Below are 24,635 nucleotides of genomic sequence, written 5' to 3'. Positions count from 1 at the left end.
TCCTTGCTGCGCACATCCTCGTATCTGTTTTTATAGCAGTATTATTCTTTTTTGTTCCAATAGCCTACGCATTCTTTGTGGTCTGCGGAGCAAGAATTAAAGCGACATTATTTCTGTTTCTGGGAAGAGTTTATCTGCTATGGGTTTGCAATTTGTGGAGAATGTGGTATGTGGATATGGGAGATCTGAGATTCAGACTGAGAATGACGGGCTATATGACTGCGATAGGAATGGTTCTTTGGATTTTGGCGATGTGGCAAAATGTGAAGATATTTTAAGTGATGCAGAAAGATGTCTGCAATATATTATGATGCTGGCAAATGCCTCGTCAGACATTGCTTTTTTATTCGGCATCCTTGAGCAACACCATTCAATCAAACACCTTATGGGCTGTTATCGAGAGTACCCGTTGGTCAGATTAAAGGTGAAAGACTCTTAGAATAGCAGTGTTGGATATCAGGGTTTCGACGGAACGGGGAGAACAGAGGTGAAGGAGGAGTGATGGCGGGTTAGCTCTTTATCAAGACAAACAGAAAATATGCCTAGGTAATTGCTGGGTATGAGGTCTATCAATAGAGACATCAGGGAGTATTCAAACGTCTTGCAAGATTTGTGTATTATAATTTATTGAGATGAATGTGTGCTTTGCCTTGCCTTGTTCAACTGAAACCTAACTGAGGATTGGAGAATCTTAGTACTCTTTCAGATGATCAACACACAAATAGAATATGAAAATCACAGAACAATGAATGATGAATACAAATTTACTTCCTGTGCCTATTTAGATTACCTATTTAATCTTGTTTCACGTACATTGCTTTCACTGTGCCTTGTGCTGTGTAGAATGGTACCGTACAAATGACCTCCCATATCATAGAATGTACTGTACACATCAAATGAAAAGATATTTGAGCACACGTTTTTCATTCCCCATAGCTTGGAGAACCTGAAAGCAACTGTTAATACATGTGGGAACCTCTTGTCTTATGCTCTCACAAGAAGATCACTCTTTACTTGCACACTGGGAAATGGAATCACTATATTTGGTAGAAATAAAGTGAATACTTGTGATTCAAATAATGTTTTACAAAATTCAAGTATCAATTGGACATTATGATAGCTGCAATTCACCTTGAGAGCTTAACCATCTTGTAATTTTATTGCCAGTCCATTTTTGGTCAATGACCTGGCACACTACCCGAAGCCGGCATTCCGAATTTCACCTTGAAAACTTCTTTAAGTTAGATAGCTAGTTTTCATTCATATTGACAGAACTTGCAGAGCCATATTTTGATTATCTACAATCAATACATAGTCTATTGATTCCCAAATTCTTTGCTACTCCCCTGGACTTCAACTCAAAGAAAAAACAATCTCAGAATAACTGAAGACATCAAAACGTCTTCAAAACTCTCTAGCAACAATGAATAGACCAAGCTACAGACTCTCTCGGCTTGAATGGCTCAACAAAAGAGGCTGGCCAACTTTCAAACACTTCATGGTTACACATAAATACGATCCAACAAGTGTGGCAGATTACATGAAAGCTGAAGAAGTCTTGTGCAATTACAGAGGCAGCGACCCGCTTGCAGATAAAGAGCTGCAGAATTGGGGAGTTGAGGAGAAAGACGACGAGGAGCTGAAGGATCTGGAGGATGAAAGGGAAAATGGCATGGATCAAGAACTGGATGAGGAATTTGAGAGGCTCCTTTGCGAGGCGATGGCAGAAGACGAGGATATGGATGAGGATATGAAGGAGAAAAATGACGATGGAGATGGTGTCGGAGAGAAGAACGGGAATAATGATCAAGATAGAGACGAAATCCTCAATATGATGACCGACGAAAGCGACTGGGAGGACTATGAAGAAGACGAAGACCCAGCCGGATTGAGGGAAAGCAATCTAAAATGCTATATCGAAGTTTGCGACCAAGAAAAACTCGAAAATATTTACAGAATCCGGAATGAAGACGAAGGAATCTATGAGTGGCTTCTGAAGCGCGGATGGTCTTGCCTTGAAGAATATATGGACTATCATACTTTGGACTTCGCGAACGATGAGGATGTGGAAAAGGTTGGGGATATCATCAAGAAGTCAATTAAGGTTGAAGCGGAAAAGAATCATGTTGAGACTGAGGAGGACATTGAAGATATAGGTGCGGAAGATGATGCAGAATACGAAAACGAGCAAAGAGCCATACGAGAATCACTCATCAGCGAAGGACTTGGAGATGGGACAGAATTTCCACGAAATGTCAACCCGGCCGAGTTCAACGAAGAACAAACCACAGCGAGTCCTTCTGCGTCAGACATAGCACAAAGCATTAGAAATAATCGAGAAATCGACCGCTGGTGTATGGAGCAAGGATTTATAAATCTGTTCAATTATATCATTGGGCATGGGGGAGATTATTATGACGATGAACTCGTTTCCATGTTAGGTCGCCAATTCGAAGAGATCATTGAAGAAGGAAACCAGAATGGGCGGGCGGTGATGGAAGAGATTTTCGAGGGACTGACGATGTGTGATAACCAAGATCAAGGATTGAAAGAAGATTTCTACGACTGGCCGATGGCAGATAACGAGGAAATGAATCGACCTGATAATGATGACGATGATGGTGAGATGATGTATGGATATTTGTGATGGCCACCAGCGGAAGTAAAGCATTTTCAAGGTTAGCATTCTGTATAAAATTGGGCTTGGTATATAGATCAAGTGTGAGTATTAAGTAATGAATGGACAAAAGAAGTTGGAGGAAGGGGAGTAATGTTTAATGAGTAGTTAAGAGGAACATTGCCACGCATATAGTGTTGGAGTTTTTGTGTATGAATGACTACATACAAAGGCTCTTTCAAGATTCGGAATTACCAAATAGTATTGAATACAAAAATCTGTTTTGATGACAGAAGATTGTTTGACATAGATCTGTGGTGCAAACTTGCAGAGAAGAACTAATATATTTTTATTGACACCACAACGGCTGCTGGCCGTCACCTACAGCTTTTTGTATAATAAGGATCGACTATCTAGATTTGGTGACTGCAGGCACCAGGCGCGACAAGTAAAAGTAAAAATGATACACACTTGGCATAAGTTAGACAGGTGTGCCAGGACGTAAAACTCATCTAATGATTATCCGTCAATTCAACGGTCCTCGTTTGAAAACCCGCGATCAGCTACAGGAGGATACGAACTTTCGACAGATGGATGCCACCTAGTTGTTCTCTTCCAACCTTTATTCGGTGCTCCACGCTCAACCACAAGAGGATATAAAGTCTCTGCGGGCGGATGCCAAGTAGCCCTCCCAATCGATAAGCTTCCTGAAGCCTTTGTCACCAAAGTAGTCTTTCCTCATGAAATAGAGTCAACTGGTACTATGGGGAATCTTGTTTGCGAAGGTGAGATCGAGGTGACCATTGATTTAGCTGTGTGCGAGTTGATTGTCAATGACTTTGTTGTTTCTAATCTCTTGAATAAGGTCTGAGCTGGCAACGGATGAGGATGTACAGATGTATACTGTATGGCCTGGGAAGTTTTTGTTAGCCGGTGATGAGTATGCTTTATTTTGGGTCGATTCGTCGAAATAGGAATAGTTTCTATGATTATGGTAGGCGGGGGGTCGGTTGCCAATGTACGATGATGTGTGTGGAGCCGTCTTGAGTAGATATTTGCCGAGGTAGATTTGCTAGCAATTGAAGACTTAGGAATCGACGAATCTTTAGCTGTAATGGAACCGACGAAATCTGATGTGCTAGTTGATGTTGGCGGTGAGGTGCTCGACAAACTTGGGATGGACAAATCTATGGCTATCACAGGTCCAGCAGTACTCGGCAAAGTTGGCGGGTCCACGCGTTTGATTTTCATATTTCTGTCTATCAATGGCAACTCCACACCTGCTGTTGCAATCGATTTCTGGGTGTTGGTACAAGGAATTGAGGGCAGGTGCATGGATTTGAGGTTCACATCCACAATATTATCACCACGACCAACATTTACTCCTATGTCTAGTCCCGGTATGAGTTGAATACCGATATTAACTAGTGAAGCATTAGTTTTTTGATTACTAGATGGATAGGGTGAGATCTTACTAAGTTCTCCTTTCTCGGTTCTAGGGATAGGTCTCGAAAGTGATGGTGCGCTTAGGTAGAGAATAGCCAGTGTGATTGTAGTAGTAAAGCGAAACATGATGAATATTCTGAGCGCATAAGGAAATAAAATTTGCATGGTGTACATCATCAATATATAAACTTCCTAGTTTGCCTCCCAGTTTCATCATGTCACTGCATGCTGATCAATCGGAGACTTGGTGAGAAAGTTGGGGCAACTGGAATGCATTGCGATTGATTATCGATATGGCTTGCATAATGGTATAGATAATACATGCTTGAAAGCATCTGTAGACTCCATACGTACTGCTATAGAGAAGCCCAATCGAAGCTTGCAAATAATTATTGTAGTTTTGGGTGGCGGGAGTGAGGGAGTGAGGGAAGGGATTGCGATCGTGTGTCATATCCTGTAAGGGCTGATATGACAGGAATGTTGTACGGGGTTGTCGTTTCTTCTGCTTCAGCCTTTTGTAAAGCTTCTCCAATGGCGTAATTATTCTATTCTAGGGTATCGTATTTCAAGCCTCGCGTCCCAGCTTTTTAGCCAGTTTCTTTTGATCTTCCGGTGACAGACCCTTTTCGTCCGTTTCTTTCAAGGCCTTTCCTATCGCCAATGTAGTCTTCACTGTCTTACTATCCACCCAAACCTTTCCATTCCTTCCCACGGCTATCTCAAACGAAACACCAGCCTCTCCCAATTCCTCAAGTATCGTCAAACCACCTTGATCAGCGGGGCGAGCCATCATCATTCGTCTTGCCATTCCGAGAGATACGTCGAAAAGCATGCCTCCCTCCAATGGTCCCAAGCCTTCTGATTTACCCGTTGATGCTGATACGCATTCTAGTTCAGGGTCCATATGTTTGTTTGCAAGAGTAACTCGTGCATATACCAGTGCGCCCTTTTCAAGCTGCGGTCTGGTTTTCTTCGTGGCGCCCTCGAAGGAGAGGACTGGTAGACTGGCATCTGATGTAAAGTCGCTAAGGTTTGCATAAAAGACGTCTCCTGCTGATTTTTTAATGGAAGCAATTACGAGATCTCCTACTGTTGGAATGTACTAAGGGAAAGGTTAGCTGCGTCGAAGAACCAGAAATTTGTGACTTTATCTCTTACTCGACCAGCATTGAATTCAACCCACACTGCATTCTTTCTCGAATCTGTTCGTAACTGACCTGCTACAGTTGAAGTGATTGTATTTGGCGGAATATGTCTTAAGCCAGGGCCGAGCTTCAATGGTAAACTTGGGTGAGAAGGTAGTAATTCTGAAGCAATATGATCGCCGGGAAGCACGAATGTTTCTGTCGACATTGTGGTATGGTGAGCAAACGACTAGCTGGACGCAGCTTTCTATAGCAGAAGGATATCTCAAGATGTAGTAGTCTTCGTGAATGCTCTTGTGGTTGTTTGTGTATTGATTATATTAATGGAGTATATTCAACTCAATACTTGCTCCAGCTCCAATAACCTTAGATAAAAAGTTCAGATTTCTCAGCCTTGCGTTTGCGCCTTCAAAATGTGGGGTGGCTAACCTAAGATGTGGCGCTAGTGAAATTCTCGATGCGATTTTGAAAAAGTAAAAAAGTTCTGGATGGTCTTGATTACATTGAATATTTACACAGAACCATAACAACCTTTGATTTTGAGTCAAAGTCTCTTTCTACTTCATTTATCGACTTTTTGTTTCTCTCCCATAATCCTTCATATATCTTAAAATGGCAGCTGAAGCCCCCGCATCAAACGGCACTGCTGGCGAGAGAAATGCCATTGGTATCTCTTTTGGAAACTCCAACAGCTCAATCGCCTACACCACCGTTGAGGATAAAGCCGAAGTCATTGCCAATGAGGATGGAGGTAAGTTGCCAAACCGCACTCGAAGATAGATCCGAACAGGATGGGGAGGCAGACTGATTGATCTTGACCACAGATCGTCAAATCCCTACCATTTTGTCCTATATCCACGGAGACGAATATTATGGTCAACAGGCCAAGCAACAACTTATTAGAAACAGCACAAACACTGTTGCTTATTTCAAAGATTTCCTTGGACAAGAGTATGTTTATATTTCGATTTCCCCCTCTGGTCCCAGGTGTATTCCAAGAGAAGGTCGACTAATGTTGTGCCCCGCACCCCGCATAGCTTCAAGTCGATAGATCCTACACACAGCCATGCTTCTGCACACCCTTTGGACCACGAGGGCACGATCGCATTCAAAATTCAAGATAAGGAGGAGGGTGAACCATCGACCGTTTCTGTCTCTGAAGTAGCAACTCGAGTTATCCGTCGTCTCGCACAGTCCGCATCAGATTACACTGGAAAGCAAATTAACTCGGCTGTCATCACAGTCCCAACAAATTTCTCCGAGAACCAAAAGGCAGCCTTGACAAAGGCAGCAAACGATGCAGGCGTTGAGGTTTTACAACTCATTAATGAGCCTGTTGCTGCTCTGTTGGCATACGACGCAAGACCAGAGGCCAAGGTTGCGGATAAGAATGTTATTGTTGCAGACCTCGGAGGAACTCGCTCAGATGTCGCAGTTATCGCATCAAGAGGTGGCATGTACACCATTTTGGCCACTGCACACGATTACGAATTCGCCGGTGTTCACTTGGACCAGGTTCTCATGGATCACTTTTCCAAAGAATTCATCAAGTGGAACTCTATCGACCCCCGTGAAAACCAACGCAGTTTCGCAAAACTCAAGGCAGAAGCCGAAGCTACCAAGAAAGCACTCAGTATCGGACAAAACTCCAACTTCAGTGTTGAGAGCTTGGCAGAGGGTATTGATTTCTCTTCTACCATTAACAGACTTAGATATGAGACTATCGGACGCAAGGTCTTTGAAGGATTCAACAGATTGATTGAGGGTGTTGTTAAGAAGGCTGGATTGGATGCTTTGGAAATTGACGAGGTCATCCTTTCTGGTGGTACATCGCACACCCCAAAAATCGCATCCAACGTCCAATACATCTACCCAAATGCTACAGTTCTTGCTCCATCCACCAGCCCTACCGCAATCAACCCCTCCGAATTGCAAGCCCGTGGAGCTGCTCTTCAAGCATCTCTCATTCAAGAATTCGATGCTCAAGATATTGAGCAATCTACTCACGCTGCCGTCACTACTGTTCAGCACCTTACAAACGCCATTGGAGTTCTTTCCATCTCCGGAGAGACTGACAAGGGTGTTTTCACACCAATTGTTGCTGCCGAAACTGCTGTCCCAGCCCGCCGAACTGTCGAAATTGCCGCTCCTAAAGAAGGTGGTGATGTTTTAGTCAAGATTGTCGAGGGTGGATCTCACATCAAGGTCACTAAGCCAGAGCCAAAACCTAAGACAACTGAGGCCAAGGTTGAGGATGCAAACTCTGATGATTCTGAGGATGATGATAGCGAAGAGGAAGAAGAAGAGCAACGTGAGAAAATCTGGAAGGTCGGAAATGTTCTTGCAGAAGCCGCAGTTAGAGGTGTTAAGAAGGGTAGCAAGATCGAAGTCATGATCAACATTAGCAAGGATTTGTCAGTCACTGTTACTGCACGCGAAGTCGGAGAGAAGGGAGGTGTTAGAGGAAACCTCGCAGCCCCTTCAAACTAATTCCCCTAAAAGTTTTTATGATGTCAAGATGTTAGATCCTTTATAAAACTATAGAAGTATGCGTTTTTCTGCCTCTTGAGAATGATAGACAAAATCAATGACAAAAGTTTTAAATCTTGGGCTCTCGCCGCTGGGAATGCTGCTCACAATATTTCTCACCATCGCGAACAAATTGAGTACAAGGCTCTGACGCATGCACTTGGCACATTACCTGCTTCCAGGTCTGATGTCGGTTCTGAGAGTCACATGTAACAAGACTAGTACGAACGATCCTAAAATTAAAAAGCAAATCGAAGCAAACACATCTATGGATATATCAATTTTGGCCCATGAGATCCGTGTCAAGAACACCGATCAGTGATAGGATATTGAAGGTGCCACAGAAAGCCTCCTGACCTCTATACTATCTACTAAAGGGATGTAGGTCAGTAGTGCAGCTATATTTATGACTATTTGGTTCTTACGGAATCTGGTCATGTTGGGGAGTATAGAAAATTCGTCTTCTATCCGGACTATTAACGGAGGACATCAGTAGAAATGTTGATCTTACCCTTTCAAATGCATAATGAAATTCCTTCGTTTTGGAAGAGAAGACGGGGGTTTGGGGTTGTTGAAAGCATGAGTTTGATTCGTTGTCCGGTGTTGCTCAACCTTAGGTATGATGCGCAAATTTTTGAGCTATTCGATGTCCACTTATCTATTGACTTATTCTGGTTTTGTTCGTGTCTTTATGGAGTTGAATCTTTACCTTGCTGTCAGTCCTAGCATGGAATATAAGTATATGCTCTTAGTCGTTCGTTGGATGTCCAAATCTGAATAGTGTTGCAATCATGAGATGCCGTACATCGTATGTCATTTCTCAAGTACGGCTGGGAAGGAGATCCATCACCTTGAACGGGTTTATTCCTACGGTTACTATGGTTGCTAATGCTCAAGATAGTCATCCCTAGTGGTGGCATTTGCTATATTTATCACCACACGTACTGGCCAGACACGATTTCTTCAATTCCATGACATTAGAAAACCTCACAAGATTTTCCAAATATTGACCTTTATTCAGAATTCATCGGAAAACCTCGCACGATGGGCCAAATACCTTCAAAAATATCAAATGGAATCGGCAGAGGAACAAATGTGACAGGATGTGACGGCGAAGTACTTCGTAAAAGCCGGCCTGAACTAGAGCAATTCGCTCAAGACAGAGATGCGAATTACTTTCCGCATTCTTTGACTATTCGACGAGCAAATGCCCAGCTGGGGTATCTTTCAGGGAGACTATTTTTTCGTCGACCTTTGACTTTAAATCGCCTAAAAGTATTTAAGCATCGACCTACAAGTCTTGTAGGCGCCGTCTGGAAACATATCAATCCAGATTCACAATTAAGTCCTCTCCAGAAAGAGGCGATTGTGAAGTGGAAGGTGGTTGATATCCTCAACACCCCAAATCATCTTCGTCTCGTATCAACGAAAACCATCCTGGAAAAATACTTTCACATATTCGATGACTTGTTCTTTGGGGGTACGTTGACCGAATACATCATCCTGACTACTTCCTTACCCGGCAACACTCTCCCTGGTTGTCAAGGACACGCGTCTCAAGAATCCAAGGCCGTTTACAGGAGAGGTAGAAAAGATGTTATTCAATGCCGCTTCAGGCCAATGAGCACCATCACCATCTTTGTTGGACCGGAGGTTGAGCCGCTCAATGGAGAAAGATTGAAAAAGTTATTTGGTATATTAGTACACGAGATGTGTCATGCCTTTTTCCACATATACAGTTGTGTTGGACGCTGTTGTAACCATGGATCTTTGGAGCAACTGGGAACGCAAAGACACGGAGTCATGTTCCAGGAACTAGCATTCGATATCCAGTTAATGGCAGAAAAGAAGGATATCTTAGGATTCAACTTAAATATGGGTAGATATTACAGTCTTCTGCATGAGCTATGCGATAAGCCGGATTGGAAAGGACAGATCGACGTGAGTAGATGGGGATTCGATGAGGGAAAGTTGATCAGGGACATCGGTTTCAGCACCTAGGACTGTGGTTCAATTCTGCGCGAGAGCTATATCTTTTTCACGAATGGCTAATAAATCTCAGCTGCATGGATTCGATATTTGATTGACCTGAAACTAATTTCTTCTACGTCTGATTATTTCAACATCATTCATTTTCAGATCTCCTCTATTACAAGTAAGTATTTCCCTCGAATTAATGAAAATTAAAATAAACCACGACTTCTTTTGTTCTGTTCTGTGCCTCGTGGTGAAGATATAGTCTTACGTTTAACAGTCTATTCAAAAGGGGAGTATTTGCGGCAATAAGATAGCTCCATAACAGAAGAATCTACTTAACATAGCATAATGGTACAACCTCCCATAAACTAATTCTTGCACAGGATTGAGAGGAGGCTTCTCTGTGGACTGTGGAAAAATCCGAATTTCTTCAAATGTCCTTCTTCTTACTTCCTTGTGTCAATTTCTTCAAGAACCTACCTAGTTTTAAACAACTCTGTGATAGTCATTGCTTGTGATACAAAATTTGACTCAGACCAAAGGCTGTCTATTTCTTGGGCCTTCGACGATCGAGGTTCCTAAATTTGGAAGCTCGTCTTTTATCACAGTTGCCAAAAGGTATAGAGTTTCTTTATCTCAACAACTGTCTCTTTGTCACATCCGAGCGCACAACGTAACAATGGAAACTTTTCGAATTTTTCTGAAATTCTCGTCGATTTCGACAAAGAACGTCCTAAGCTCCTTCTTCCGGTATCATTCAAAGAAGATTTTATGAAAAAAAAAACAAAGTTTGTAATGTTCTACGCTCACGATCAACCTTTGACTTCAACGGATTGCCATCACATACACAAAATTCTCCTGGCACATTATCAACGATTCATTCAAGTCTACCGTCAACTCGTAGACAGCTAAAAGCTGTAAAGTTTAATACATAATACTTGAGCCGCATAAGCTTCACTACTTCTTCAATGCCCACCAAAAACCTTCGAGAGATCGAGCCCAAACGCAAGGGACGAGCCCCAAGCGCAAGTGCAAGTGAGTCTGATTCTAGTTCAGATGACGGCAAACAAACAGACCCTGTTGGCTCCGGCGGCTCATCGCTTGAAGGCTCTCACGCAACTCTGATGATGTGGATAGGACTCCTTCTGCTGATTTTGTTTCTGAATTGGGCATATATGATACCCTATATGACCCGATGGGTCCATCATGAGAAACTACTCAGAAGTGGTTACAATGTCAAACTCATCACCCCAAGTTGTGTATCTGCAATTCCGTTGTTATACAAGGATATCACGTACAACGCAACCAAAAAGGAAGGAGACATATTTCGGGGACGATTGGATACATTTCCAGGCAACACGCTTTTGACTTTCAACAGGTACATTAATGAGATGCCAGACTACCCGCAAGGCCGCCAATTCCCGAAACTATTTGAGGATGTACAAGCTGATGCTGACGAGATATATCATGAATATATGGCATATTATGATCTGGTTCGCCGACACACGGAAGATGCAATGCTACTCACAAATGCCGTGATAGAGGATTTGAACGAACTTATTTCTGATGTTGGACTCGTCAAAACTTCAAATTTCAAAAAACGGATAATCAACCGCTTCTATTGGAGATATCTTTCCAAGAAGCCGATAAGATCAAGACTGATTAGACAAATATTCATTGAATATCTGAAAGGGTTACAAAAAGGATATGTGCTACCGCAGTCAAATTCCCATCTGAAAAAATCCGTGGGGTTACATGAAGTCATCGAGACAGGCAATGAATTGTTGCCCAAGTTTGAAGAGGTCAAAGATGCAAGTCGAGCGCTACGATTCACTGTAGAGTTTGGCATTTACAAAGTCTTGACAGATCAGAATTTGACAAATCCTGCATTTGTACCTCGCTCAGAGATTTTAAGAATGCTTCCATTTATTACACGCTCAAACAGCAGAGCTGGAAGAGGACATGACAATGATACAATCGGTTATATGACCTATTGGCTCGATAATGAATTTGCGGCCGGTGAAAATGTGCGTGAAGTGGAGATGCCCAACTCAGTCCGCCAATTTCAGCAAGCACTAGTCGACATTACGAAACAGGTTTCAGAACTCGTTTATGATTTTTCGGATGAGAAGAATGGAATTCAGGAGCTTTCATCGACTGTATGTTACATTGATAAATTAGAAAAAGCACTCAGAGATCTGGCCTTTCATCATAACTTCGATTCAATATTCCCAGGTCACCCAAATCGTCCGAGAGCAATTTGGAAGGTTCATAAATGTATTTGGGAACGAGAAAATAGGGGATCCTTGAAAGAAACGACTCATTGTGGCAAGCTTGAGGCGTTGATAAAGGAAAAGGTGTATTGAATCTTTTGTAGATTTCTGAGTATAAGTTTGAATTGGATTTCTAGATGAGGTCATGATTTCGAACGTATCTGGAGGATTGAAGTCTTTGTATGGGTGGTTTATTCTATTTGCCCGATTTCTTGCTTTTTTCATTCAACAGAGTAATATTTCAATTATTTGTTTATTTCAGACAAGGGTTTGCATCTACTTATTAGTTCATCAAATATCGATACCTAGTCAAACTTTCTCCGTAAATTGGTGCCACGTAATATTGAGCCCCAACTCCGCCGAAATTCCACATTCACTAGATTATTGGTCGCTCCTGGTGATATCATTGTAACATACTGTCTTTCCTCTCTCAGCTCTGGTGGGCAACTTGTTGAGATCTTAGCAGTTCTGATATTTCTCCATTCAGATGATTCATGCCTGCTTCGTTCGCTAACATATTGTGGTAAATATATCGTTGATGGATTGAGTCTTAGGTTTCTCTTTCTGTCATCATTGGAGCTCTACTGAGTCAATGAATGGTAGCAGGTAATCTGAATAGACGAACCAGAAGATCTACACGCTTGAAACACATCATCAGCAGGTTTAGTTTCTTGTAAAATTCAATGGCGAACCCGGATGCATAAAGATACACAATCAAAGACCTACAAGCCCTCTTTGTCTCGAGCTTCCCTGATCATCCAACTCCGTTGATAAATTCCTCTTCCCCCATATACTTCTAGATTTATCGCTAGATTTTCCTTCACGAGCCATCCACTCTTCTCATAGAAAACCCTGGCTTGGGGAGTGCTAACCAAATATATTTTTCTGCCTTCTTTATCCGCCGTACTCAGTCCCCACTGCAGTAACAAATTTCCTATTTTTTGTTTGTGGTACGCTGGATCAACGAAACAGAGATGAAGAACTAGACGGTAAGCAATGTACGTTAAAACCTGGAAAAGATGTGAAAGCCAAAAGAGACGAGTGATTCACTTACACATGTCTTTTTCTGCATTACAATCACGTTTCTTACACTGAACCGTACTCTTCACCTTTTTTATGAATAAATCAAAGTTCATACCATCAGGTGTCTTCCATCCCTCCTCTACCTTCTTCTTGTGTTGTGCTGAGGCGCTTTTATCATCTTCACCATTTTTTCCAACCGCATTGCCCTCTGTGACTTTACAAATCTCAGGTAATGACCACCGAGCATAACCCACAATCTTCCCATCAATCTCTACCTTCCACGTAACTATAGTTTCACTCTGCATCGGATTGAACAACAACATTACAGCGGTATCGTGAGCCCCAGGATCGGTGTTTCCCCATGTAATCGGATATATAGTGTCGCTAACTTCAAAAGCACTGGTCGTAATAGCAGCAAGTTCACGGGCATCTCGAATTTCTGCGAGTGAAAGAATTGGGCTGGAGATTGGTGATGACATTTCGGAGTTAACTTTGGGGTAATGACATCGATCACCACCACTCGATATTCGATATTTGGGTGTGATGTTAGAACTGTTGTTGAATGTCGTCGCAGAATTGAAAGATAAGCTGATGCCTACCCCAATCTTTCCGGACTGATCCGCCAATCACAGTGCAGAATACTTTTTCCTCCTCGGCGAATGGGATCCTTCTTCGCTCTAAGGTTAACAACCTTGGCCTGCAGCAATTTAGACCTTGAGCAATGTTTTCTATCAGAAACACTCCCAGTTCATTGGAGTCCCTTCACTAACTTGTTTTTATTAGTGTCCTGAGCCAAATTTTGTAAAGGGGAGGATCTTGCTAGCCAATCACACAACTTTTTAGAAGTGGCCAATCACATTTGCGAAAACTGTTAGCGAAATGCGGGGTCATCTAAATGAGTTTGCTAGTTACTGCCAGGGGACTCAAATTTTTCTGGGTTAAGTACTCCTAGAACTATTCACGAAAATTATGTTCGGATATTTTAACTAAAGTGCCTAGTTTCGAAAGAATTCTTTCGTATATCTGATCGCAGCTAAGATCTGAAAGCTCGCTGTCCAAAAACAAGTGCTCTAGAATGACTATCTCGCTATAAAATTTAAAGGTCCGTCTTCAAATGTTACAGGTATCTATATGCCGAATTATAGATGATTGAGCCTCCAGGTCAGGTTGAGGCATAATTTTTGTGTTACAGACTAATAGCATCCAACTAATCTTCCATACTATCAGCGTCGAGATGAGCAATAAGAACAGCAATCATTTCAACGAAGAGTTTATACTTTTCTTGGCATTTATCCGAATCAAAATTTGTGCTTCAATTGACTCTTTACACATATCGGCGTTGATAAGCTAATCTAATTATCCGAAAATTCGACAAGACGCATACTGGAACAATCGGATGGATATAAGGAGATATACTTACCGAATGATAGTCACCCAGTGTATCTTTTGCACAAATCAAAGTCAAAACGAGCTGAATTGTTCCGACGGCCCTTTTCTGATCGATACGTCATGTCTTTCTAGGCATTTAGATATATTCTAGAGCATCAATTTGTTGAATCAGCGAGCTAGTTTGAGGTCTATTGTATGGCATGATAAATCTTGGGTAGCAAAAGCAGGTATATGGAAATAATGATGCGTGACTTTACCACTCTAAAGTTTTTTATTTTTTATTTCCTTCAGAGAAAGAGACCTTCGAATAACTTCAAATTGTGGCTTATCTTTCTGTGGTCTTATCAAACAATACATTCAAGCTTTATAGAACCTAGAGCATTTTCCTAACTATCGAGCCCTAGGAATAAATAAGACCAATGAAGAAACATATGGAAAGAATCCAAAGTAGTTAAGCAGTTAAGGGTCCAACTCAAGTGACAGGAACAAGACGTCTTGTATGGCAATGGTGTAAGGTCATCTCAAAATTACTCGTAAGCGACCATGAATCGACAATTTTCTTGGTCTTTATGACATTCCAATTGACTGAAAGATTTGATTTACAACAGCAACTCTATAGCCGTAGTTATATGCTACCATAAACATTTATGATGAGATGAGCGCGTACTGTAGAGTCTTATATGTCTCTCTACATCCACAAACGTTCTTCTAATTCGCACGCCAATTTTGCTAAGGCGCTGTACGATATCATTGCTACCATAGATCTATAGTTTACGCTAATGAATTCATAGATATTTACCGCAGTATAAAAATTGTGTCTGGAATCGGGGGCCGTACAGTGTTCATCTACATAGACATATAAGGCTTCGTCCAGACATAGATCGATATTATTATCTTTCAAGATTTAACAACTTTGAACAACTTAACCAAAAATTTCAATCATTACTCTCACTACGTCACATATCTCACTGCACTTAAGTTACACATTTTTCTCAGCCAGCGATACCCCAAAGAGAAAATATGAAGAACACCAACTATGGACAACGAATGGATGGTAACATGACATCCGGGCAAAGAATACAGGATAATCAAAAGTTTCTGGAGAATGTCTATCTTAATCCATTGCCACAATATCAGTCCAGCAATTATGTTGATCCGAGTGATGTCATGTATGACAGCCCAAGTCTACGGGGAATAGACCCTTCACCGGAAACTCTTAGCCAGACTGACCAGGGGGACGAAGAATATAACTTTTCATCGCCTATTGGAAATAATTTGAGAAGATCGTATCCAGACCCACCAAATTCAAATAGTAAGCATAGCTCCTTGTTTCTAAAAACCTTCGAACTAACAGTGAAATAGCACCCACAGACCCGTATTATATCCAAAATAACTTGAATAGCACAGATGTTCCAGTCCTAGCACAACAAGCAAGCTTCGAAGCATCAATTGCTATATCCCGTGCAGTAGCTGGTGAATCTATCGCGGCAAATAACTACAATAGTAACCACGCCACTATGATGGAAGACCAAAGCCGTGAGATTCCAAGCTCGATTGACAGAGAAGTGCATAGCACACAGATTGACGATCGGTATGGATATTCTGAATCGGAGGGCTCATATAGCGAGGTCCCAGAGACCAGAAATTTTAGGAATGAGGGAACAACTAAGAGAAAGCGCACACCTTGGACAATGCGTGCTGAGTCCGCTTATCCGCGTGTTTGGATGACTGAACAAGAAATGAAGCTTATAGATCCCGAATATGAGAAGAATCCTCGATTGGCCTTCAGAGATATGACAAACGCTAAGAATGGGATGAAGTCTTTCCAGATAAACTGGGATCAAGTAGAGGTACTGAATGAGTAAGTAATCTATATGATTTTTTTTCCCTTTGTGTGTCATTGCCCTTTGCCTTAAAGTTCCGTCACTAACCAATCTATAGACACCGTCGTAATGCTGTGCATCAGGAGAATGAGCTTATGAAGCGCTACGCTCCTGGAACATACGTACCAAATTTTGTGCCTAAGATCTACTGCCCAAAGGGCAGACTTCGGGAATGTCGTGATGAGTGGTTGAGAAAGAAGGAAATGGGAGACGTTTCGGATTCCTGGACAAATCGGAAAAGAAGAACGGCCGATCATAAACGGTACCAACCTGAGCTAAAGCGTGAGTCTACCCAGTAGTCTCATCGCAATTAATGAGAGGTTAGTATGCGATAACTGATCGAATGGCAAATCCGGAGCTTAAATATCACCTGGATACAATCGTGGCCAGACATCCAGTGTGAGCGGAAAAACGTGACCTACTGGTCACGTGATATTGTTATTTAGTATTTATAGTTTTTTCTATAGACTAAAGAAGACCGAATTTTTCCCCTCTTAACTTGACCTCTGCATTGTATGATATTGCCCCAAATGTATCCCCACACCTCGCTACCGCTGTATAGTGATTCACCTCTATTCAATGTACATAGCTATATATTAGATTGACTATGGTATATGCGAAGGCTTTTCTTGTGTGACGTCTACCACCTTCTGCTCTTTTACACCAGAAGACTCGAATTTTCATAAGACAAGTAATTTTAACTCTCTGAGAAAACCCCAGAAGCCATACTTCAAGAAAACCCAGCCCAAAAGAAACGGGGAGGAATAAGTGGTATCAGTAAAGGCAATTTTCATCTAGCTTTGAAGCTGGATGAAATTGAGCAATGAAAAGAAGATTGTCTACTTAAAATGCTTCCAAAGGATCTCACAGAACAGTTACTAGTTCTTATATCAATAAAAATTCCCGTGTATCTTCTATATTTTCCAATAATATTGATGAAAGAGAGAATAAAATTTTATGTCCCGATTATTTTGAAATTTCATGTTAAAAGTCTTCCTGCCCATTAGTTCCTTTGTTCACAAGATCCTGACTGTAAATGCCAAGCTAATTTTGAGGGAAAAGATTTCTTTTACTTACTAGATTCATATTGTAGAAACATCCATGATTTTCTGCCATCTTGCTTCTCTCGACATGGGCTGATATCGCAGGTAAAAAATAACATGTCAAAGACAAAAAGTCAAAAACTCTGTGGCCATCGTAAATCATTTTCGCTTATACTCGCAGCATGTCATATTCGACTTTTAGAAAGACAAGTTCGTTGATTAATAGAATGTCTATACTTTTTTTTCTCTCGACACGAGTTCAGATTGAATTTACAACTAGATGCGCAAATTGGAAAACGGTGATAGAGCCACACCCGTGATATTCTACTACTACTTTAAAATTTCTATTTTTTCTCTCTAACTCTCGTTTCCCAATTCTGTGGCTTTCTTACATTCCTCCCATTGTCTTTTATCTTAGTTGGGAATGGGATGGTAGCAATTATCTACTGAATAAGTTCACGACAGAGTTACGAGAATTCACAGAGAAGAGTAGTACAGAGACCCTGGTGACTTGAGAGAATGACTTGCTACATATTACTGATAAGTGACTTAAATTGCCAAAGTCATTCATTCAATCATTTGAATCATAAGATTCTATTGCAGCTTGCACGGAGTTATGGGATTGAAAAGCAAAAATTCACGAGAACTATGCAATAACAACCAAGAAAATACGTATCAATGTATGCGGCGCCAAAAGCCGTATGGTGTTATCTTTGACATATATACGTGTATCAGAAACACTTAGCAGGTGCTGTAGTAGGCAATGGTATCTCGCTTGAGTAGCGCATGCGTTAGCGCGTCAATACGGCTCCTCTACCTCTTCGCGTATTCTATTCATAGTACCAAATTATTTAAATATGTGTTGGAAAATATGGCACGTGCACTTTATATACACATATATAATATCTTCCACTTCTATACTTAGAACATTACAGCAATTCTACATAGTCAATACTACATGCATTCCACTAGCCTACTCCCTTAATTGTGAACAATACGATTGATTTGTCTTCTAAAGTACAACTTCTGTTTAGCTGGATAGTTTAAAAGATATGTTAATTAAACATCTTGTGAAGTACTTGGGAAATCTTTCACGAAACAATCTGTCAATCAAGATTCATACCAACTCCAACATGACAAACGATAATGGGGTCTATGAGCCTGGTATAAACCTGACAATCGATCAATATTCCCTTAATGACAATATCAGGGTAGGAAGGCAAGAAGATCTAGCATCTGATCTCGATGATACTCAAAGCAGACACCGACTCCTTAATTCCCTTGGCACAGTATTTATAAAAGATGGTAAGCGCATTCCAAACATGACAATAAAGACACTCATGCTAATTGCAAGAACCATAGAACAAGACAAAGGCTTCCGAAATGGAACTAGTTTTATTACTGTGCAAAATATGTTATCTTTCAAGTCCACAGAGGATGATGACTGCGAGTTTGAAATTGTAAGTCCAGAGGAGACGGGTCGTCTCTGGGGAATGCTTCCTGCAACCAGAGGTTGTATTATCGTGCCATCACAAGTTAAGACAGCTTTGCCTCTCAGTAATGAAAGGCAATCAGTCATCTTGAGTGATATTAATAGCTCAAATTTTCATACAAGCAACGGCGAATTGAGAGAAAACCGTTATGAAACATGGGATGGAACTGGTCTCGATGATCGGATGGCAGGTCTATCAGGAAGCAACCAAGAGAAGATTCTCAAACGCGGGCTATCAGCCATAGAAAACTCAACTGGACTTGAGCAATTGTGCAGTCAATATGGAATGCCTATCCTTGATAATCAAACTCCAGAGTTCATCAGGCCTCCAAAATTTTCGCAATTTCACGATCAATTCACGGGTTATCCACAATCAGACGGGAATTGGACGTCCGCAAGCCACGGGGCCATTCCTAACGACTATTTAAATACCTATCGATCTGCAGAACACAGCATGAATTCGACACAACAAAAAACCCAATACTTCAATGTGAACAGTAGTGGCTATGGAGGTGGGAGTAAAAATGAGATTCATGGTAATCAGGTCCCAGTCTTCCGAAAGCTGAGTCAAGAAAACCAACAAGAAAATCACTGCTCCATTTCTCGAAAGCGCACTCGAACCCTTGGCGTAGAGGCTACAGCAGTACAAGCCGATGCTATGAATATTGCTGGGGGCCCATCAGACCTTAAAGATGGATTTGAGTTGGGTGGGATCAATCGGGGATCTCCCAACCCCACAAAGAGAAACAAATTCGCCAAAACCAATCGCATTTATCAGCCACGAGTTGAGCAACGTGCCTGTTGCATGTCTCGAGTAAGTGTGTCATTGGAAGAGATGAAGGCCATAGATCCTGACTATGATGAACATCCCCTCAAAGCATTTCTTCCCGAAAGAATGAAATTCTCGAGGCAGGCTGGGATGAAAAATATCGTAATGTCCATAAGAATGATTAATCTACTCAATGCGTGAGTTTCACAAAGAATTTCCAAGATATCACTGCTAACAGAAACTAGGCAACGTCAGAAGGCTAGAGAAGAAGAAAAGAAGAACCCCACTGGTCGAAAAATTCCTCGAGACTTTAAGGTTCAACCCAAAAAGCACAAGGATTTTGAAGCCTTTCAAGTAGCACGGAAAAAGAAAGAGGAAATGCAATCCTACAATAAATTGAGTACCCCACTTTCGGATCACTCTTCTTTTAAACCACCTAAAATCTTACCCTATTTTAAATATTATTTTCCAATTTCATTTTTAATAAATCAACAATTATATATTCAATTAATATAAGATTTTAATATATTATCAATTAAATTATAACAAAACCTTATACTGAAAATAATATTACTATAATACTTTTTATAATTACAAAAAACATATTTATATATAAGATTTATTCAAAATATAATATTCCTTACACCACTTTATATAACTATATAAATAACTACCTTTTATATAAAAAAGATACACAAAATCTACAAAAAATAATTCCTATATAAAAAAAAGCTTTAATAAATTAAATTTTAATACAAAAAACCTTAAAAACTAATTCTATTTATTATCAAATATAAAAATTAAAAGAATCTATTTTTAATTTCAAAAAAAATAATTTATTTTTAAATAAATAATAAATATATAATTTTTTGAAAAAAAATTTAAAGATTAAAATTAAAAAACAATATAAAATCAATAATATTTATATCAATAATACAATTATTAAAATTATAAGTAAATTCTTTAAAAAATTGAATTTACCAACAATTAAATATATCAAACCCAAAAACAAATAAAATATAAATAAAACTAATATAATAAAAAATTAAAATTTCAATAATATAATATTTGAAAATTTAAAACAATATTTTATTCAAAAAAAACAACCCAATTCAAAAACATAAACCTCTTTTATTAAATATATTTCAATTACAAAAAAAACATTTTTATTTTTAATTATATTCAAAAATAAAACATTTCAATAATAATAATTTCCTATTAAACTTAATAATTATAAAAAATAAAAGTTTATTATTATAAATAATAAATAAACTACAAATTCTACAAATTTGAAATAATTAAAAGAAATATTTATATTATAATCAATATCAATTCAATTAAAAAAAATAAAATTTCTTATTTTAAATAAATATAAAAACTATAAAACCACTCAATTTATACTTAAATACTTCAAAAATAATATACACCTTTTATTTTTACCACCCCATACATTATATATACTACAACCTTTTAATTTATCAATATTTTCACCTTTAAAAAAAGAATATCAATATTACTTCAATACTTTCGATTCATTAATAAATTCTATTTCTATTAACAAAAAAAACTTTCTTACCTACTATCAAAAAATTAAATTAAAAGTTTTAACACTTCGAAATATCATTTCTAAATAAAAAACTTCAAATTTATAACCTCAAAATTATATTAAACCTTTTTTATTTAAATTATTATTTGAAAACAATAATCAAAAGATTATATATCAAAATCCTATTTCAAATAATAATCTCAAACTTTAATAAAATATACATTCATCTTTTATTATATAAAAAACCCCTCAAAAAGAAAATGATATTCGAAAATATACTAATATAATAAAGAAAATTGATAAAATCGATATTCTAATTCACCAACTACTTTTTCAAAAGATTCAAAAAGAATTTGATATTAAGAATTATAAACTTATACAATCCAAAAAACGAATAAAACAATTGAAACAAAAATTAGAAAAGATTATACCTAAAAAAAAAAAGGATAATAAAAACTAATCCAAATTCAAAATTTACAAAAATAAAAGTTATATATCAAATTCAAATTAAAATTAGTAATTGAAAAATTGAAATAAAAGATTTTAATAATATTTATAAAACTAACACTACAAAAGATTATATTGAAATTAAATAATAATTAAATTATTGAAATTTAAAATTCATATATATATATATTTTTAAATAATCCAAAAAAGGGGTGGTTCGAAAGTGGGGTACTCAACTTAACAGAGTCAGAGTATTTGCGAATTCCAAATCTTCAAAACTTGTTCGCTAAGTCAATTAATAAAACAATAACTGTTTCAATCGTAAGAGTTGTGGCTTTAGCTCGTAGCACCCCTTATTAATTTGTAACAAAATCCCTATAAAAATAATGTTTTACTATACAAAATTAAATATTTAATAATTTTTCAAAGTGTTATGTTATAAATTTGCTAGACAATAATTCAGAAAAAATGAATGAAATATTTTTAATAGTTTTTGGTGTATTTTCGCTAAGGGTATTACAATCTATAACCAGAACTCTTACAAAGCAATACTCATGTATAAATTAGTTATAGGAGTAAGACAATTCAATGTTATAGTAACTATAAAATAAGCATTTAATCATTCCGTTATGCTATACTTAAGTAATTATTATCTGCAAAGTACTATACTGAAATGATGAAGAAATAATAGTATTTTGAAATTTAGTTACTTTATATACATTGTCCCTGTAGTAGCAAAGTTAATAATTTCGATGAAAAGAAATTCAATATAAATCCCCATACAAATTTTTATACATACATTACATTTATAATATATTCAATTCATCAATAACGATATAATCAATTCATTAATAATAAATAGAATCGGTATAGAATGAGATCCGTTTAGTATTAACTTTTAATAAAAAAAAAGAAAATGAGAACCCTAAAGGGTTTTAAGGATTTCAAGATTCGATGAATATTAAAATTGTAGAAAAGATGAACGAAAGGGGAGCAAACATAAAAACTAGAAAAAGGAAAGGAGTGAGTGTAGGAGCTAAAAGGAAAAAAAAGGTATTAATCGAAAGTTTAAAAAGGATTATTTACTTCACTTTCAATTTATTCTTCAATCAAAAACTTTACTACTATATCATACTATACAAAATATACTATTTATATACATTATCTACCTAACTCTAATCTATATATTCATATTTATTTCAATTACTGATCGAATTCAATATAAATAAAGTAGTAATCATCTTAAGTTAAAATTCAAACTAGAATTCAAAAGTTTTATTAAATTCCTTTAGAATAAAAATTTCTAATTATTTATATAAAAAAAAAAGCCCCCTAATTAATACTTTAAAAACACTTTTTTCAATACATTATAAAAATATTGATTATTTTCTGAGACTAATAAAGCAACCACTTCGTCAATCACGGATTCTGTCATCACAGAGTGTAAAATCATATTAAGACTTTTTGGAACTCATGAACTTCTAAAATGTACCGTCAATATTACTTACGTATCTGGAAACCGAAAGACGAGTCGAACAAGTAGGGGGCGAATAAATAGATGCAATTGACGAAAGAGAGAGGAATGGTGACGCATAGTATGTGCGAAATGTCGCAGTGAATAAGCTACAAATTGATTGTCTTATCGAATCTTCGAGCTATTTGAAAGTGTTCTAGAGACTCGGATCTCTTCATTTTCCTCTCTAAAATTTTGAAAGATAGTAAAATCGTGATAAACTTAGGGCCCGTTCGGATTGATTTTTTAGGCAATGTAGAACTACATTTGTTGACAATATAGGTCCAAATAAGTGTTCACTGAGCGCTAATATAATCTAATAATATATATTGACAATAAAATTAATAAAAAAAAGCGTTTTACCGAATGTAATATTTGGCTACAAAAAGCTACAAAATGTGAATTTACAAAATTTGAAAACTTATATGATAGTCTCGAAACAGTCTCGTTAAATCTGTAATACAGCTTTGATTAGTAGTTATTAATATTTATTACTTTATATTTTATAAATCTACAAAATTTAGGCTAAATTATTAGTCAACAAATTGAAAAAACGATCCGAACGGGCCCTTATTCAAGTAACTTCGCTTAATTACCTAAGCTTATGTTAGAATACCAGCAACTACCTAGACATCTTGTCTAGGCTCAAATTCACGCGAAAAGTTTCTTTTGACATTTAATTAAGCTGTTGAATTCGTCTACGAACAATTTCTTGATATTAAGGAATGTTTCGTGGAATAATGAGTAGCTTAGGGTGTTCGTTACGGGCGAGACACTAGTGAAAGGTTTCTACCTATATTTTTTCCACACGTAAGCATGATAACTGTGAATATCGTGAAGATCCATCTCAAATTCTCTCCCACATTTTAATTGACCTGAAACAATACTTTTGTGATAGAAAAAGTGAAATGCTCGAAAACTTTCCTAAATTCGTCATAAAGCTCTTGATGACAAAAAGAAAGAAAACCCACAACAGAAAATCGTATAGGCTCTTGGTATATACATGAGCAAAGTATAAAGTTTTAAGAAAGACATTCTCATTGTGTAGTATACAAGGGATGAGAGAGCTTCTTCACAATGATAACGGACAGATTTCAACAGACTGGAGACTTCTGGAAATGATCAATTATCGCAACCGCCAGTTCTGTAGCCTAAGAAAAAACCCTAGTTACCTCTTCACCTGGTAACATCAGTATGTACACTAGATATTCCGGCCAAAAATTGCATTATTGAAGTGCTAACATACCAACCATTATTAAGCATCGACCGTATGGGCAGTTGTTATTCAGCCAAAATCATGTACGGTAACTTTTCCACGCGTTTAGGGTAGCAGAAATAGAAAACTAATTAGCGCGTGACAGAATTAAGACCGCGAACCAATTCAATGCTGTATTGAACAATGTAGACAATGTATACAAGCCTCGTTGGGCGGTCGTTGATGGCATCACGGTCAATTAGTGACAGTACTAAGACTTTTAGGAACGGTTTTTGATGAGCGTGGAGATGATACAAAAGGACCGCGTCTCTCCTGATTTCTACTTCC

General features: G+C 38.2%; 9 protein-coding genes across 9 annotated transcripts; 6 read left to right on the top strand and 3 right to left on the bottom strand.

Annotated features, from left to right (window-relative positions):
• Positions 1-1,248: 1,248 nt before the first annotated feature.
• BCIN_06g00290 (hypothetical protein) lies at positions 1,249-2,758 on the top strand. The gene has a single exon (XM_024693281.1). The coding sequence runs from the start codon at positions 1,424-1,426 to the stop codon at positions 2,645-2,647; it is 1,224 nt and encodes a 407-aa protein (XP_024549067.1). The 5' UTR covers positions 1,249-1,423; the 3' UTR covers positions 2,648-2,758.
• Positions 2,759-2,771: 13 nt separating this feature from the next.
• Positions 2,772-4,307, bottom strand: BCIN_06g00280 (hypothetical protein). Its single transcript, XM_024693280.1, has 3 exons — positions 4,093-4,307; positions 3,640-4,041; positions 2,772-3,529 (listed from the first exon to the last, which is right to left on the bottom strand). Exons 1-3 carry the CDS (start codon positions 4,187-4,189, stop codon positions 3,426-3,428), a joined length of 603 nt encoding a protein of 200 aa, XP_024549066.1. The 5' UTR covers positions 4,190-4,307; the 3' UTR covers positions 2,772-3,425.
• Positions 4,308-4,329: 22 nt separating this feature from the next.
• Positions 4,330-5,602, bottom strand: Bcrrp40. Its single transcript, XM_001560087.2, has 2 exons — positions 5,222-5,602; positions 4,330-5,165 (listed from the first exon to the last, which is right to left on the bottom strand). The coding sequence occupies exons 1-2, from the start codon at positions 5,414-5,416 to the stop codon at positions 4,629-4,631; spliced, it is 732 nt and encodes a 243-aa protein (XP_001560137.1). The 5' UTR covers positions 5,417-5,602; the 3' UTR covers positions 4,330-4,628.
• A 62-nt stretch (positions 5,603-5,664) lies between these two features.
• On the top strand, positions 5,665-8,456 carry Bcssz1. Its single transcript, XM_024693279.1, has 3 exons — positions 5,665-5,959; positions 6,033-6,159; positions 6,246-8,456. Exons 1-3 carry the CDS (start codon positions 5,821-5,823, stop codon positions 7,696-7,698), a joined length of 1,719 nt encoding a protein of 572 aa, XP_024549065.1. The 5' UTR covers positions 5,665-5,820; the 3' UTR covers positions 7,699-8,456.
• Positions 8,457-8,512: 56 nt separating this feature from the next.
• BCIN_06g00250 (hypothetical protein) lies at positions 8,513-10,147 on the top strand. Its single transcript, XM_024693278.1, has one exon. It carries the CDS (start codon positions 8,782-8,784, stop codon positions 9,736-9,738), a length of 957 nt encoding a protein of 318 aa, XP_024549064.1. The 5' UTR covers positions 8,513-8,781; the 3' UTR covers positions 9,739-10,147.
• Positions 10,148-10,376: 229 nt separating this feature from the next.
• On the top strand, positions 10,377-12,340 carry BCIN_06g00240 (hypothetical protein). Its single transcript, XM_024693277.1, has one exon. The coding sequence runs from the start codon at positions 10,683-10,685 to the stop codon at positions 12,078-12,080; it is 1,398 nt and encodes a 465-aa protein (XP_024549063.1). The 5' UTR covers positions 10,377-10,682; the 3' UTR covers positions 12,081-12,340.
• A 289-nt stretch (positions 12,341-12,629) lies between these two features.
• BCIN_06g00230 (hypothetical protein) lies at positions 12,630-13,739 on the bottom strand. Its single transcript, XM_024693276.1, has 2 exons — positions 13,042-13,739; positions 12,630-12,969 (listed from the first exon to the last, which is right to left on the bottom strand). Exons 1-2 carry the CDS (start codon positions 13,487-13,489, stop codon positions 12,710-12,712), a joined length of 708 nt encoding a protein of 235 aa, XP_024549062.1. The 5' UTR covers positions 13,490-13,739; the 3' UTR covers positions 12,630-12,709.
• Positions 13,740-15,219: 1,480 nt separating this feature from the next.
• BCIN_06g00220 (hypothetical protein) lies at positions 15,220-16,671 on the top strand. The gene is made up of 3 exons (XM_024693275.1): positions 15,220-15,711; positions 15,762-16,260; positions 16,341-16,671. Exons 1-3 carry the CDS (start codon positions 15,420-15,422, stop codon positions 16,579-16,581), a joined length of 1,032 nt encoding a protein of 343 aa, XP_024549061.1. The 5' UTR covers positions 15,220-15,419; the 3' UTR covers positions 16,582-16,671.
• Positions 16,672-18,397: 1,726 nt separating this feature from the next.
• On the top strand, positions 18,398-20,021 carry BCIN_06g00210 (hypothetical protein). Its single transcript, XM_001560081.2, has 3 exons — positions 18,398-18,630; positions 18,688-19,631; positions 19,832-20,021. The coding sequence occupies exons 1-3, from the start codon at positions 18,459-18,461 to the stop codon at positions 19,847-19,849; spliced, it is 1,134 nt and encodes a 377-aa protein (XP_001560131.1). The 5' UTR covers positions 18,398-18,458; the 3' UTR covers positions 19,850-20,021.
• Positions 20,022-24,635: the final 4,614 nt, after the last annotated feature.

The sequence above is a fragment of the Botrytis cinerea genome, chromosome 6, assembly GCF_000143535.2.
Source record: "Botrytis cinerea B05.10 chromosome 6, complete sequence".
NCBI classification, from domain to species: domain Eukaryota; kingdom Fungi; phylum Ascomycota; class Leotiomycetes; order Helotiales; family Sclerotiniaceae; genus Botrytis; species Botrytis cinerea.
The sequence above is the reverse complement of the archived record's forward strand: the minus strand, read 5'-3'. Positions and strand labels throughout refer to the sequence as shown.

Excerpts from the sequence above, each read along its gene's own strand:
- BCIN_06g00290 (XM_024693281.1), top strand. The coding sequence starts at position 1,424 with ATGAATAGACCAAGCTACAGACTCTCTCGGCTTGAATGGCTCAACAAA.
- BCIN_06g00280 (XM_024693280.1), bottom strand. The coding sequence starts at position 4,189 with ATGTTTCGCTTTACTACTACAATCACACTGGCTATTCTCTACCTAAGC. Across the intron at positions 4,042-4,092 it reads AACCGAGAAAGGAGAACTTA|TTAATATCGGTATTCAACTC; the intron begins GTAAGATCTCAC and ends ATGCTTCACTAG. Across the intron at positions 3,530-3,639 it reads ACGGCTCCACACACATCATC|GCCATACAGTATACATCTGT; the intron begins GTACATTGGCAA and ends AAAACTTCCCAG.
- Bcrrp40 (XM_001560087.2), bottom strand. The coding sequence starts at position 5,416 with ATGTCGACAGAAACATTCGTGCTTCCCGGCGATCATATTGCTTCAGAA. Across the intron at positions 5,166-5,221 it reads TTGAATTCAATGCTGGTCGA|TACATTCCAACAGTAGGAGA; the intron begins GTAAGAGATAAA and ends CCTTTCCCTTAG.
- Bcssz1 (XM_024693279.1), top strand. The coding sequence starts at position 5,821 with ATGGCAGCTGAAGCCCCCGCATCAAACGGCACTGCTGGCGAGAGAAAT. Across the intron at positions 5,960-6,032 it reads CATTGCCAATGAGGATGGAG|ATCGTCAAATCCCTACCATT; the intron begins GTAAGTTGCCAA and ends TCTTGACCACAG. Across the intron at positions 6,160-6,245 it reads AAAGATTTCCTTGGACAAGA|CTTCAAGTCGATAGATCCTA; the intron begins GTATGTTTATAT and ends CACCCCGCATAG.
- BCIN_06g00250 (XM_024693278.1), top strand. The coding sequence starts at position 8,782 with ATGGGCCAAATACCTTCAAAAATATCAAATGGAATCGGCAGAGGAACA.
- BCIN_06g00240 (XM_024693277.1), top strand. The coding sequence starts at position 10,683 with ATGCCCACCAAAAACCTTCGAGAGATCGAGCCCAAACGCAAGGGACGA.
- BCIN_06g00230 (XM_024693276.1), bottom strand. The coding sequence starts at position 13,489 with ATGTCATCACCAATCTCCAGCCCAATTCTTTCACTCGCAGAAATTCGA. Across the intron at positions 12,970-13,041 it reads TAATGCAGAAAAAGACATGT|TTCTTCATCTCTGTTTCGTT; the intron begins GTAAGTGAATCA and ends CTTACCGTCTAG.
- BCIN_06g00220 (XM_024693275.1), top strand. The coding sequence starts at position 15,420 with ATGAAGAACACCAACTATGGACAACGAATGGATGGTAACATGACATCC. Across the intron at positions 15,712-15,761 it reads AGACCCACCAAATTCAAATA|CACCCACAGACCCGTATTAT; the intron begins GTAAGCATAGCT and ends ACAGTGAAATAG. Across the intron at positions 16,261-16,340 it reads CAAGTAGAGGTACTGAATGA|ACACCGTCGTAATGCTGTGC; the intron begins GTAAGTAATCTA and ends ACCAATCTATAG.
- BCIN_06g00210 (XM_001560081.2), top strand. The coding sequence starts at position 18,459 with ATGACAAACGATAATGGGGTCTATGAGCCTGGTATAAACCTGACAATC. Across the intron at positions 18,631-18,687 it reads CACAGTATTTATAAAAGATG|AACAAGACAAAGGCTTCCGA; the intron begins GTAAGCGCATTC and ends CAAGAACCATAG.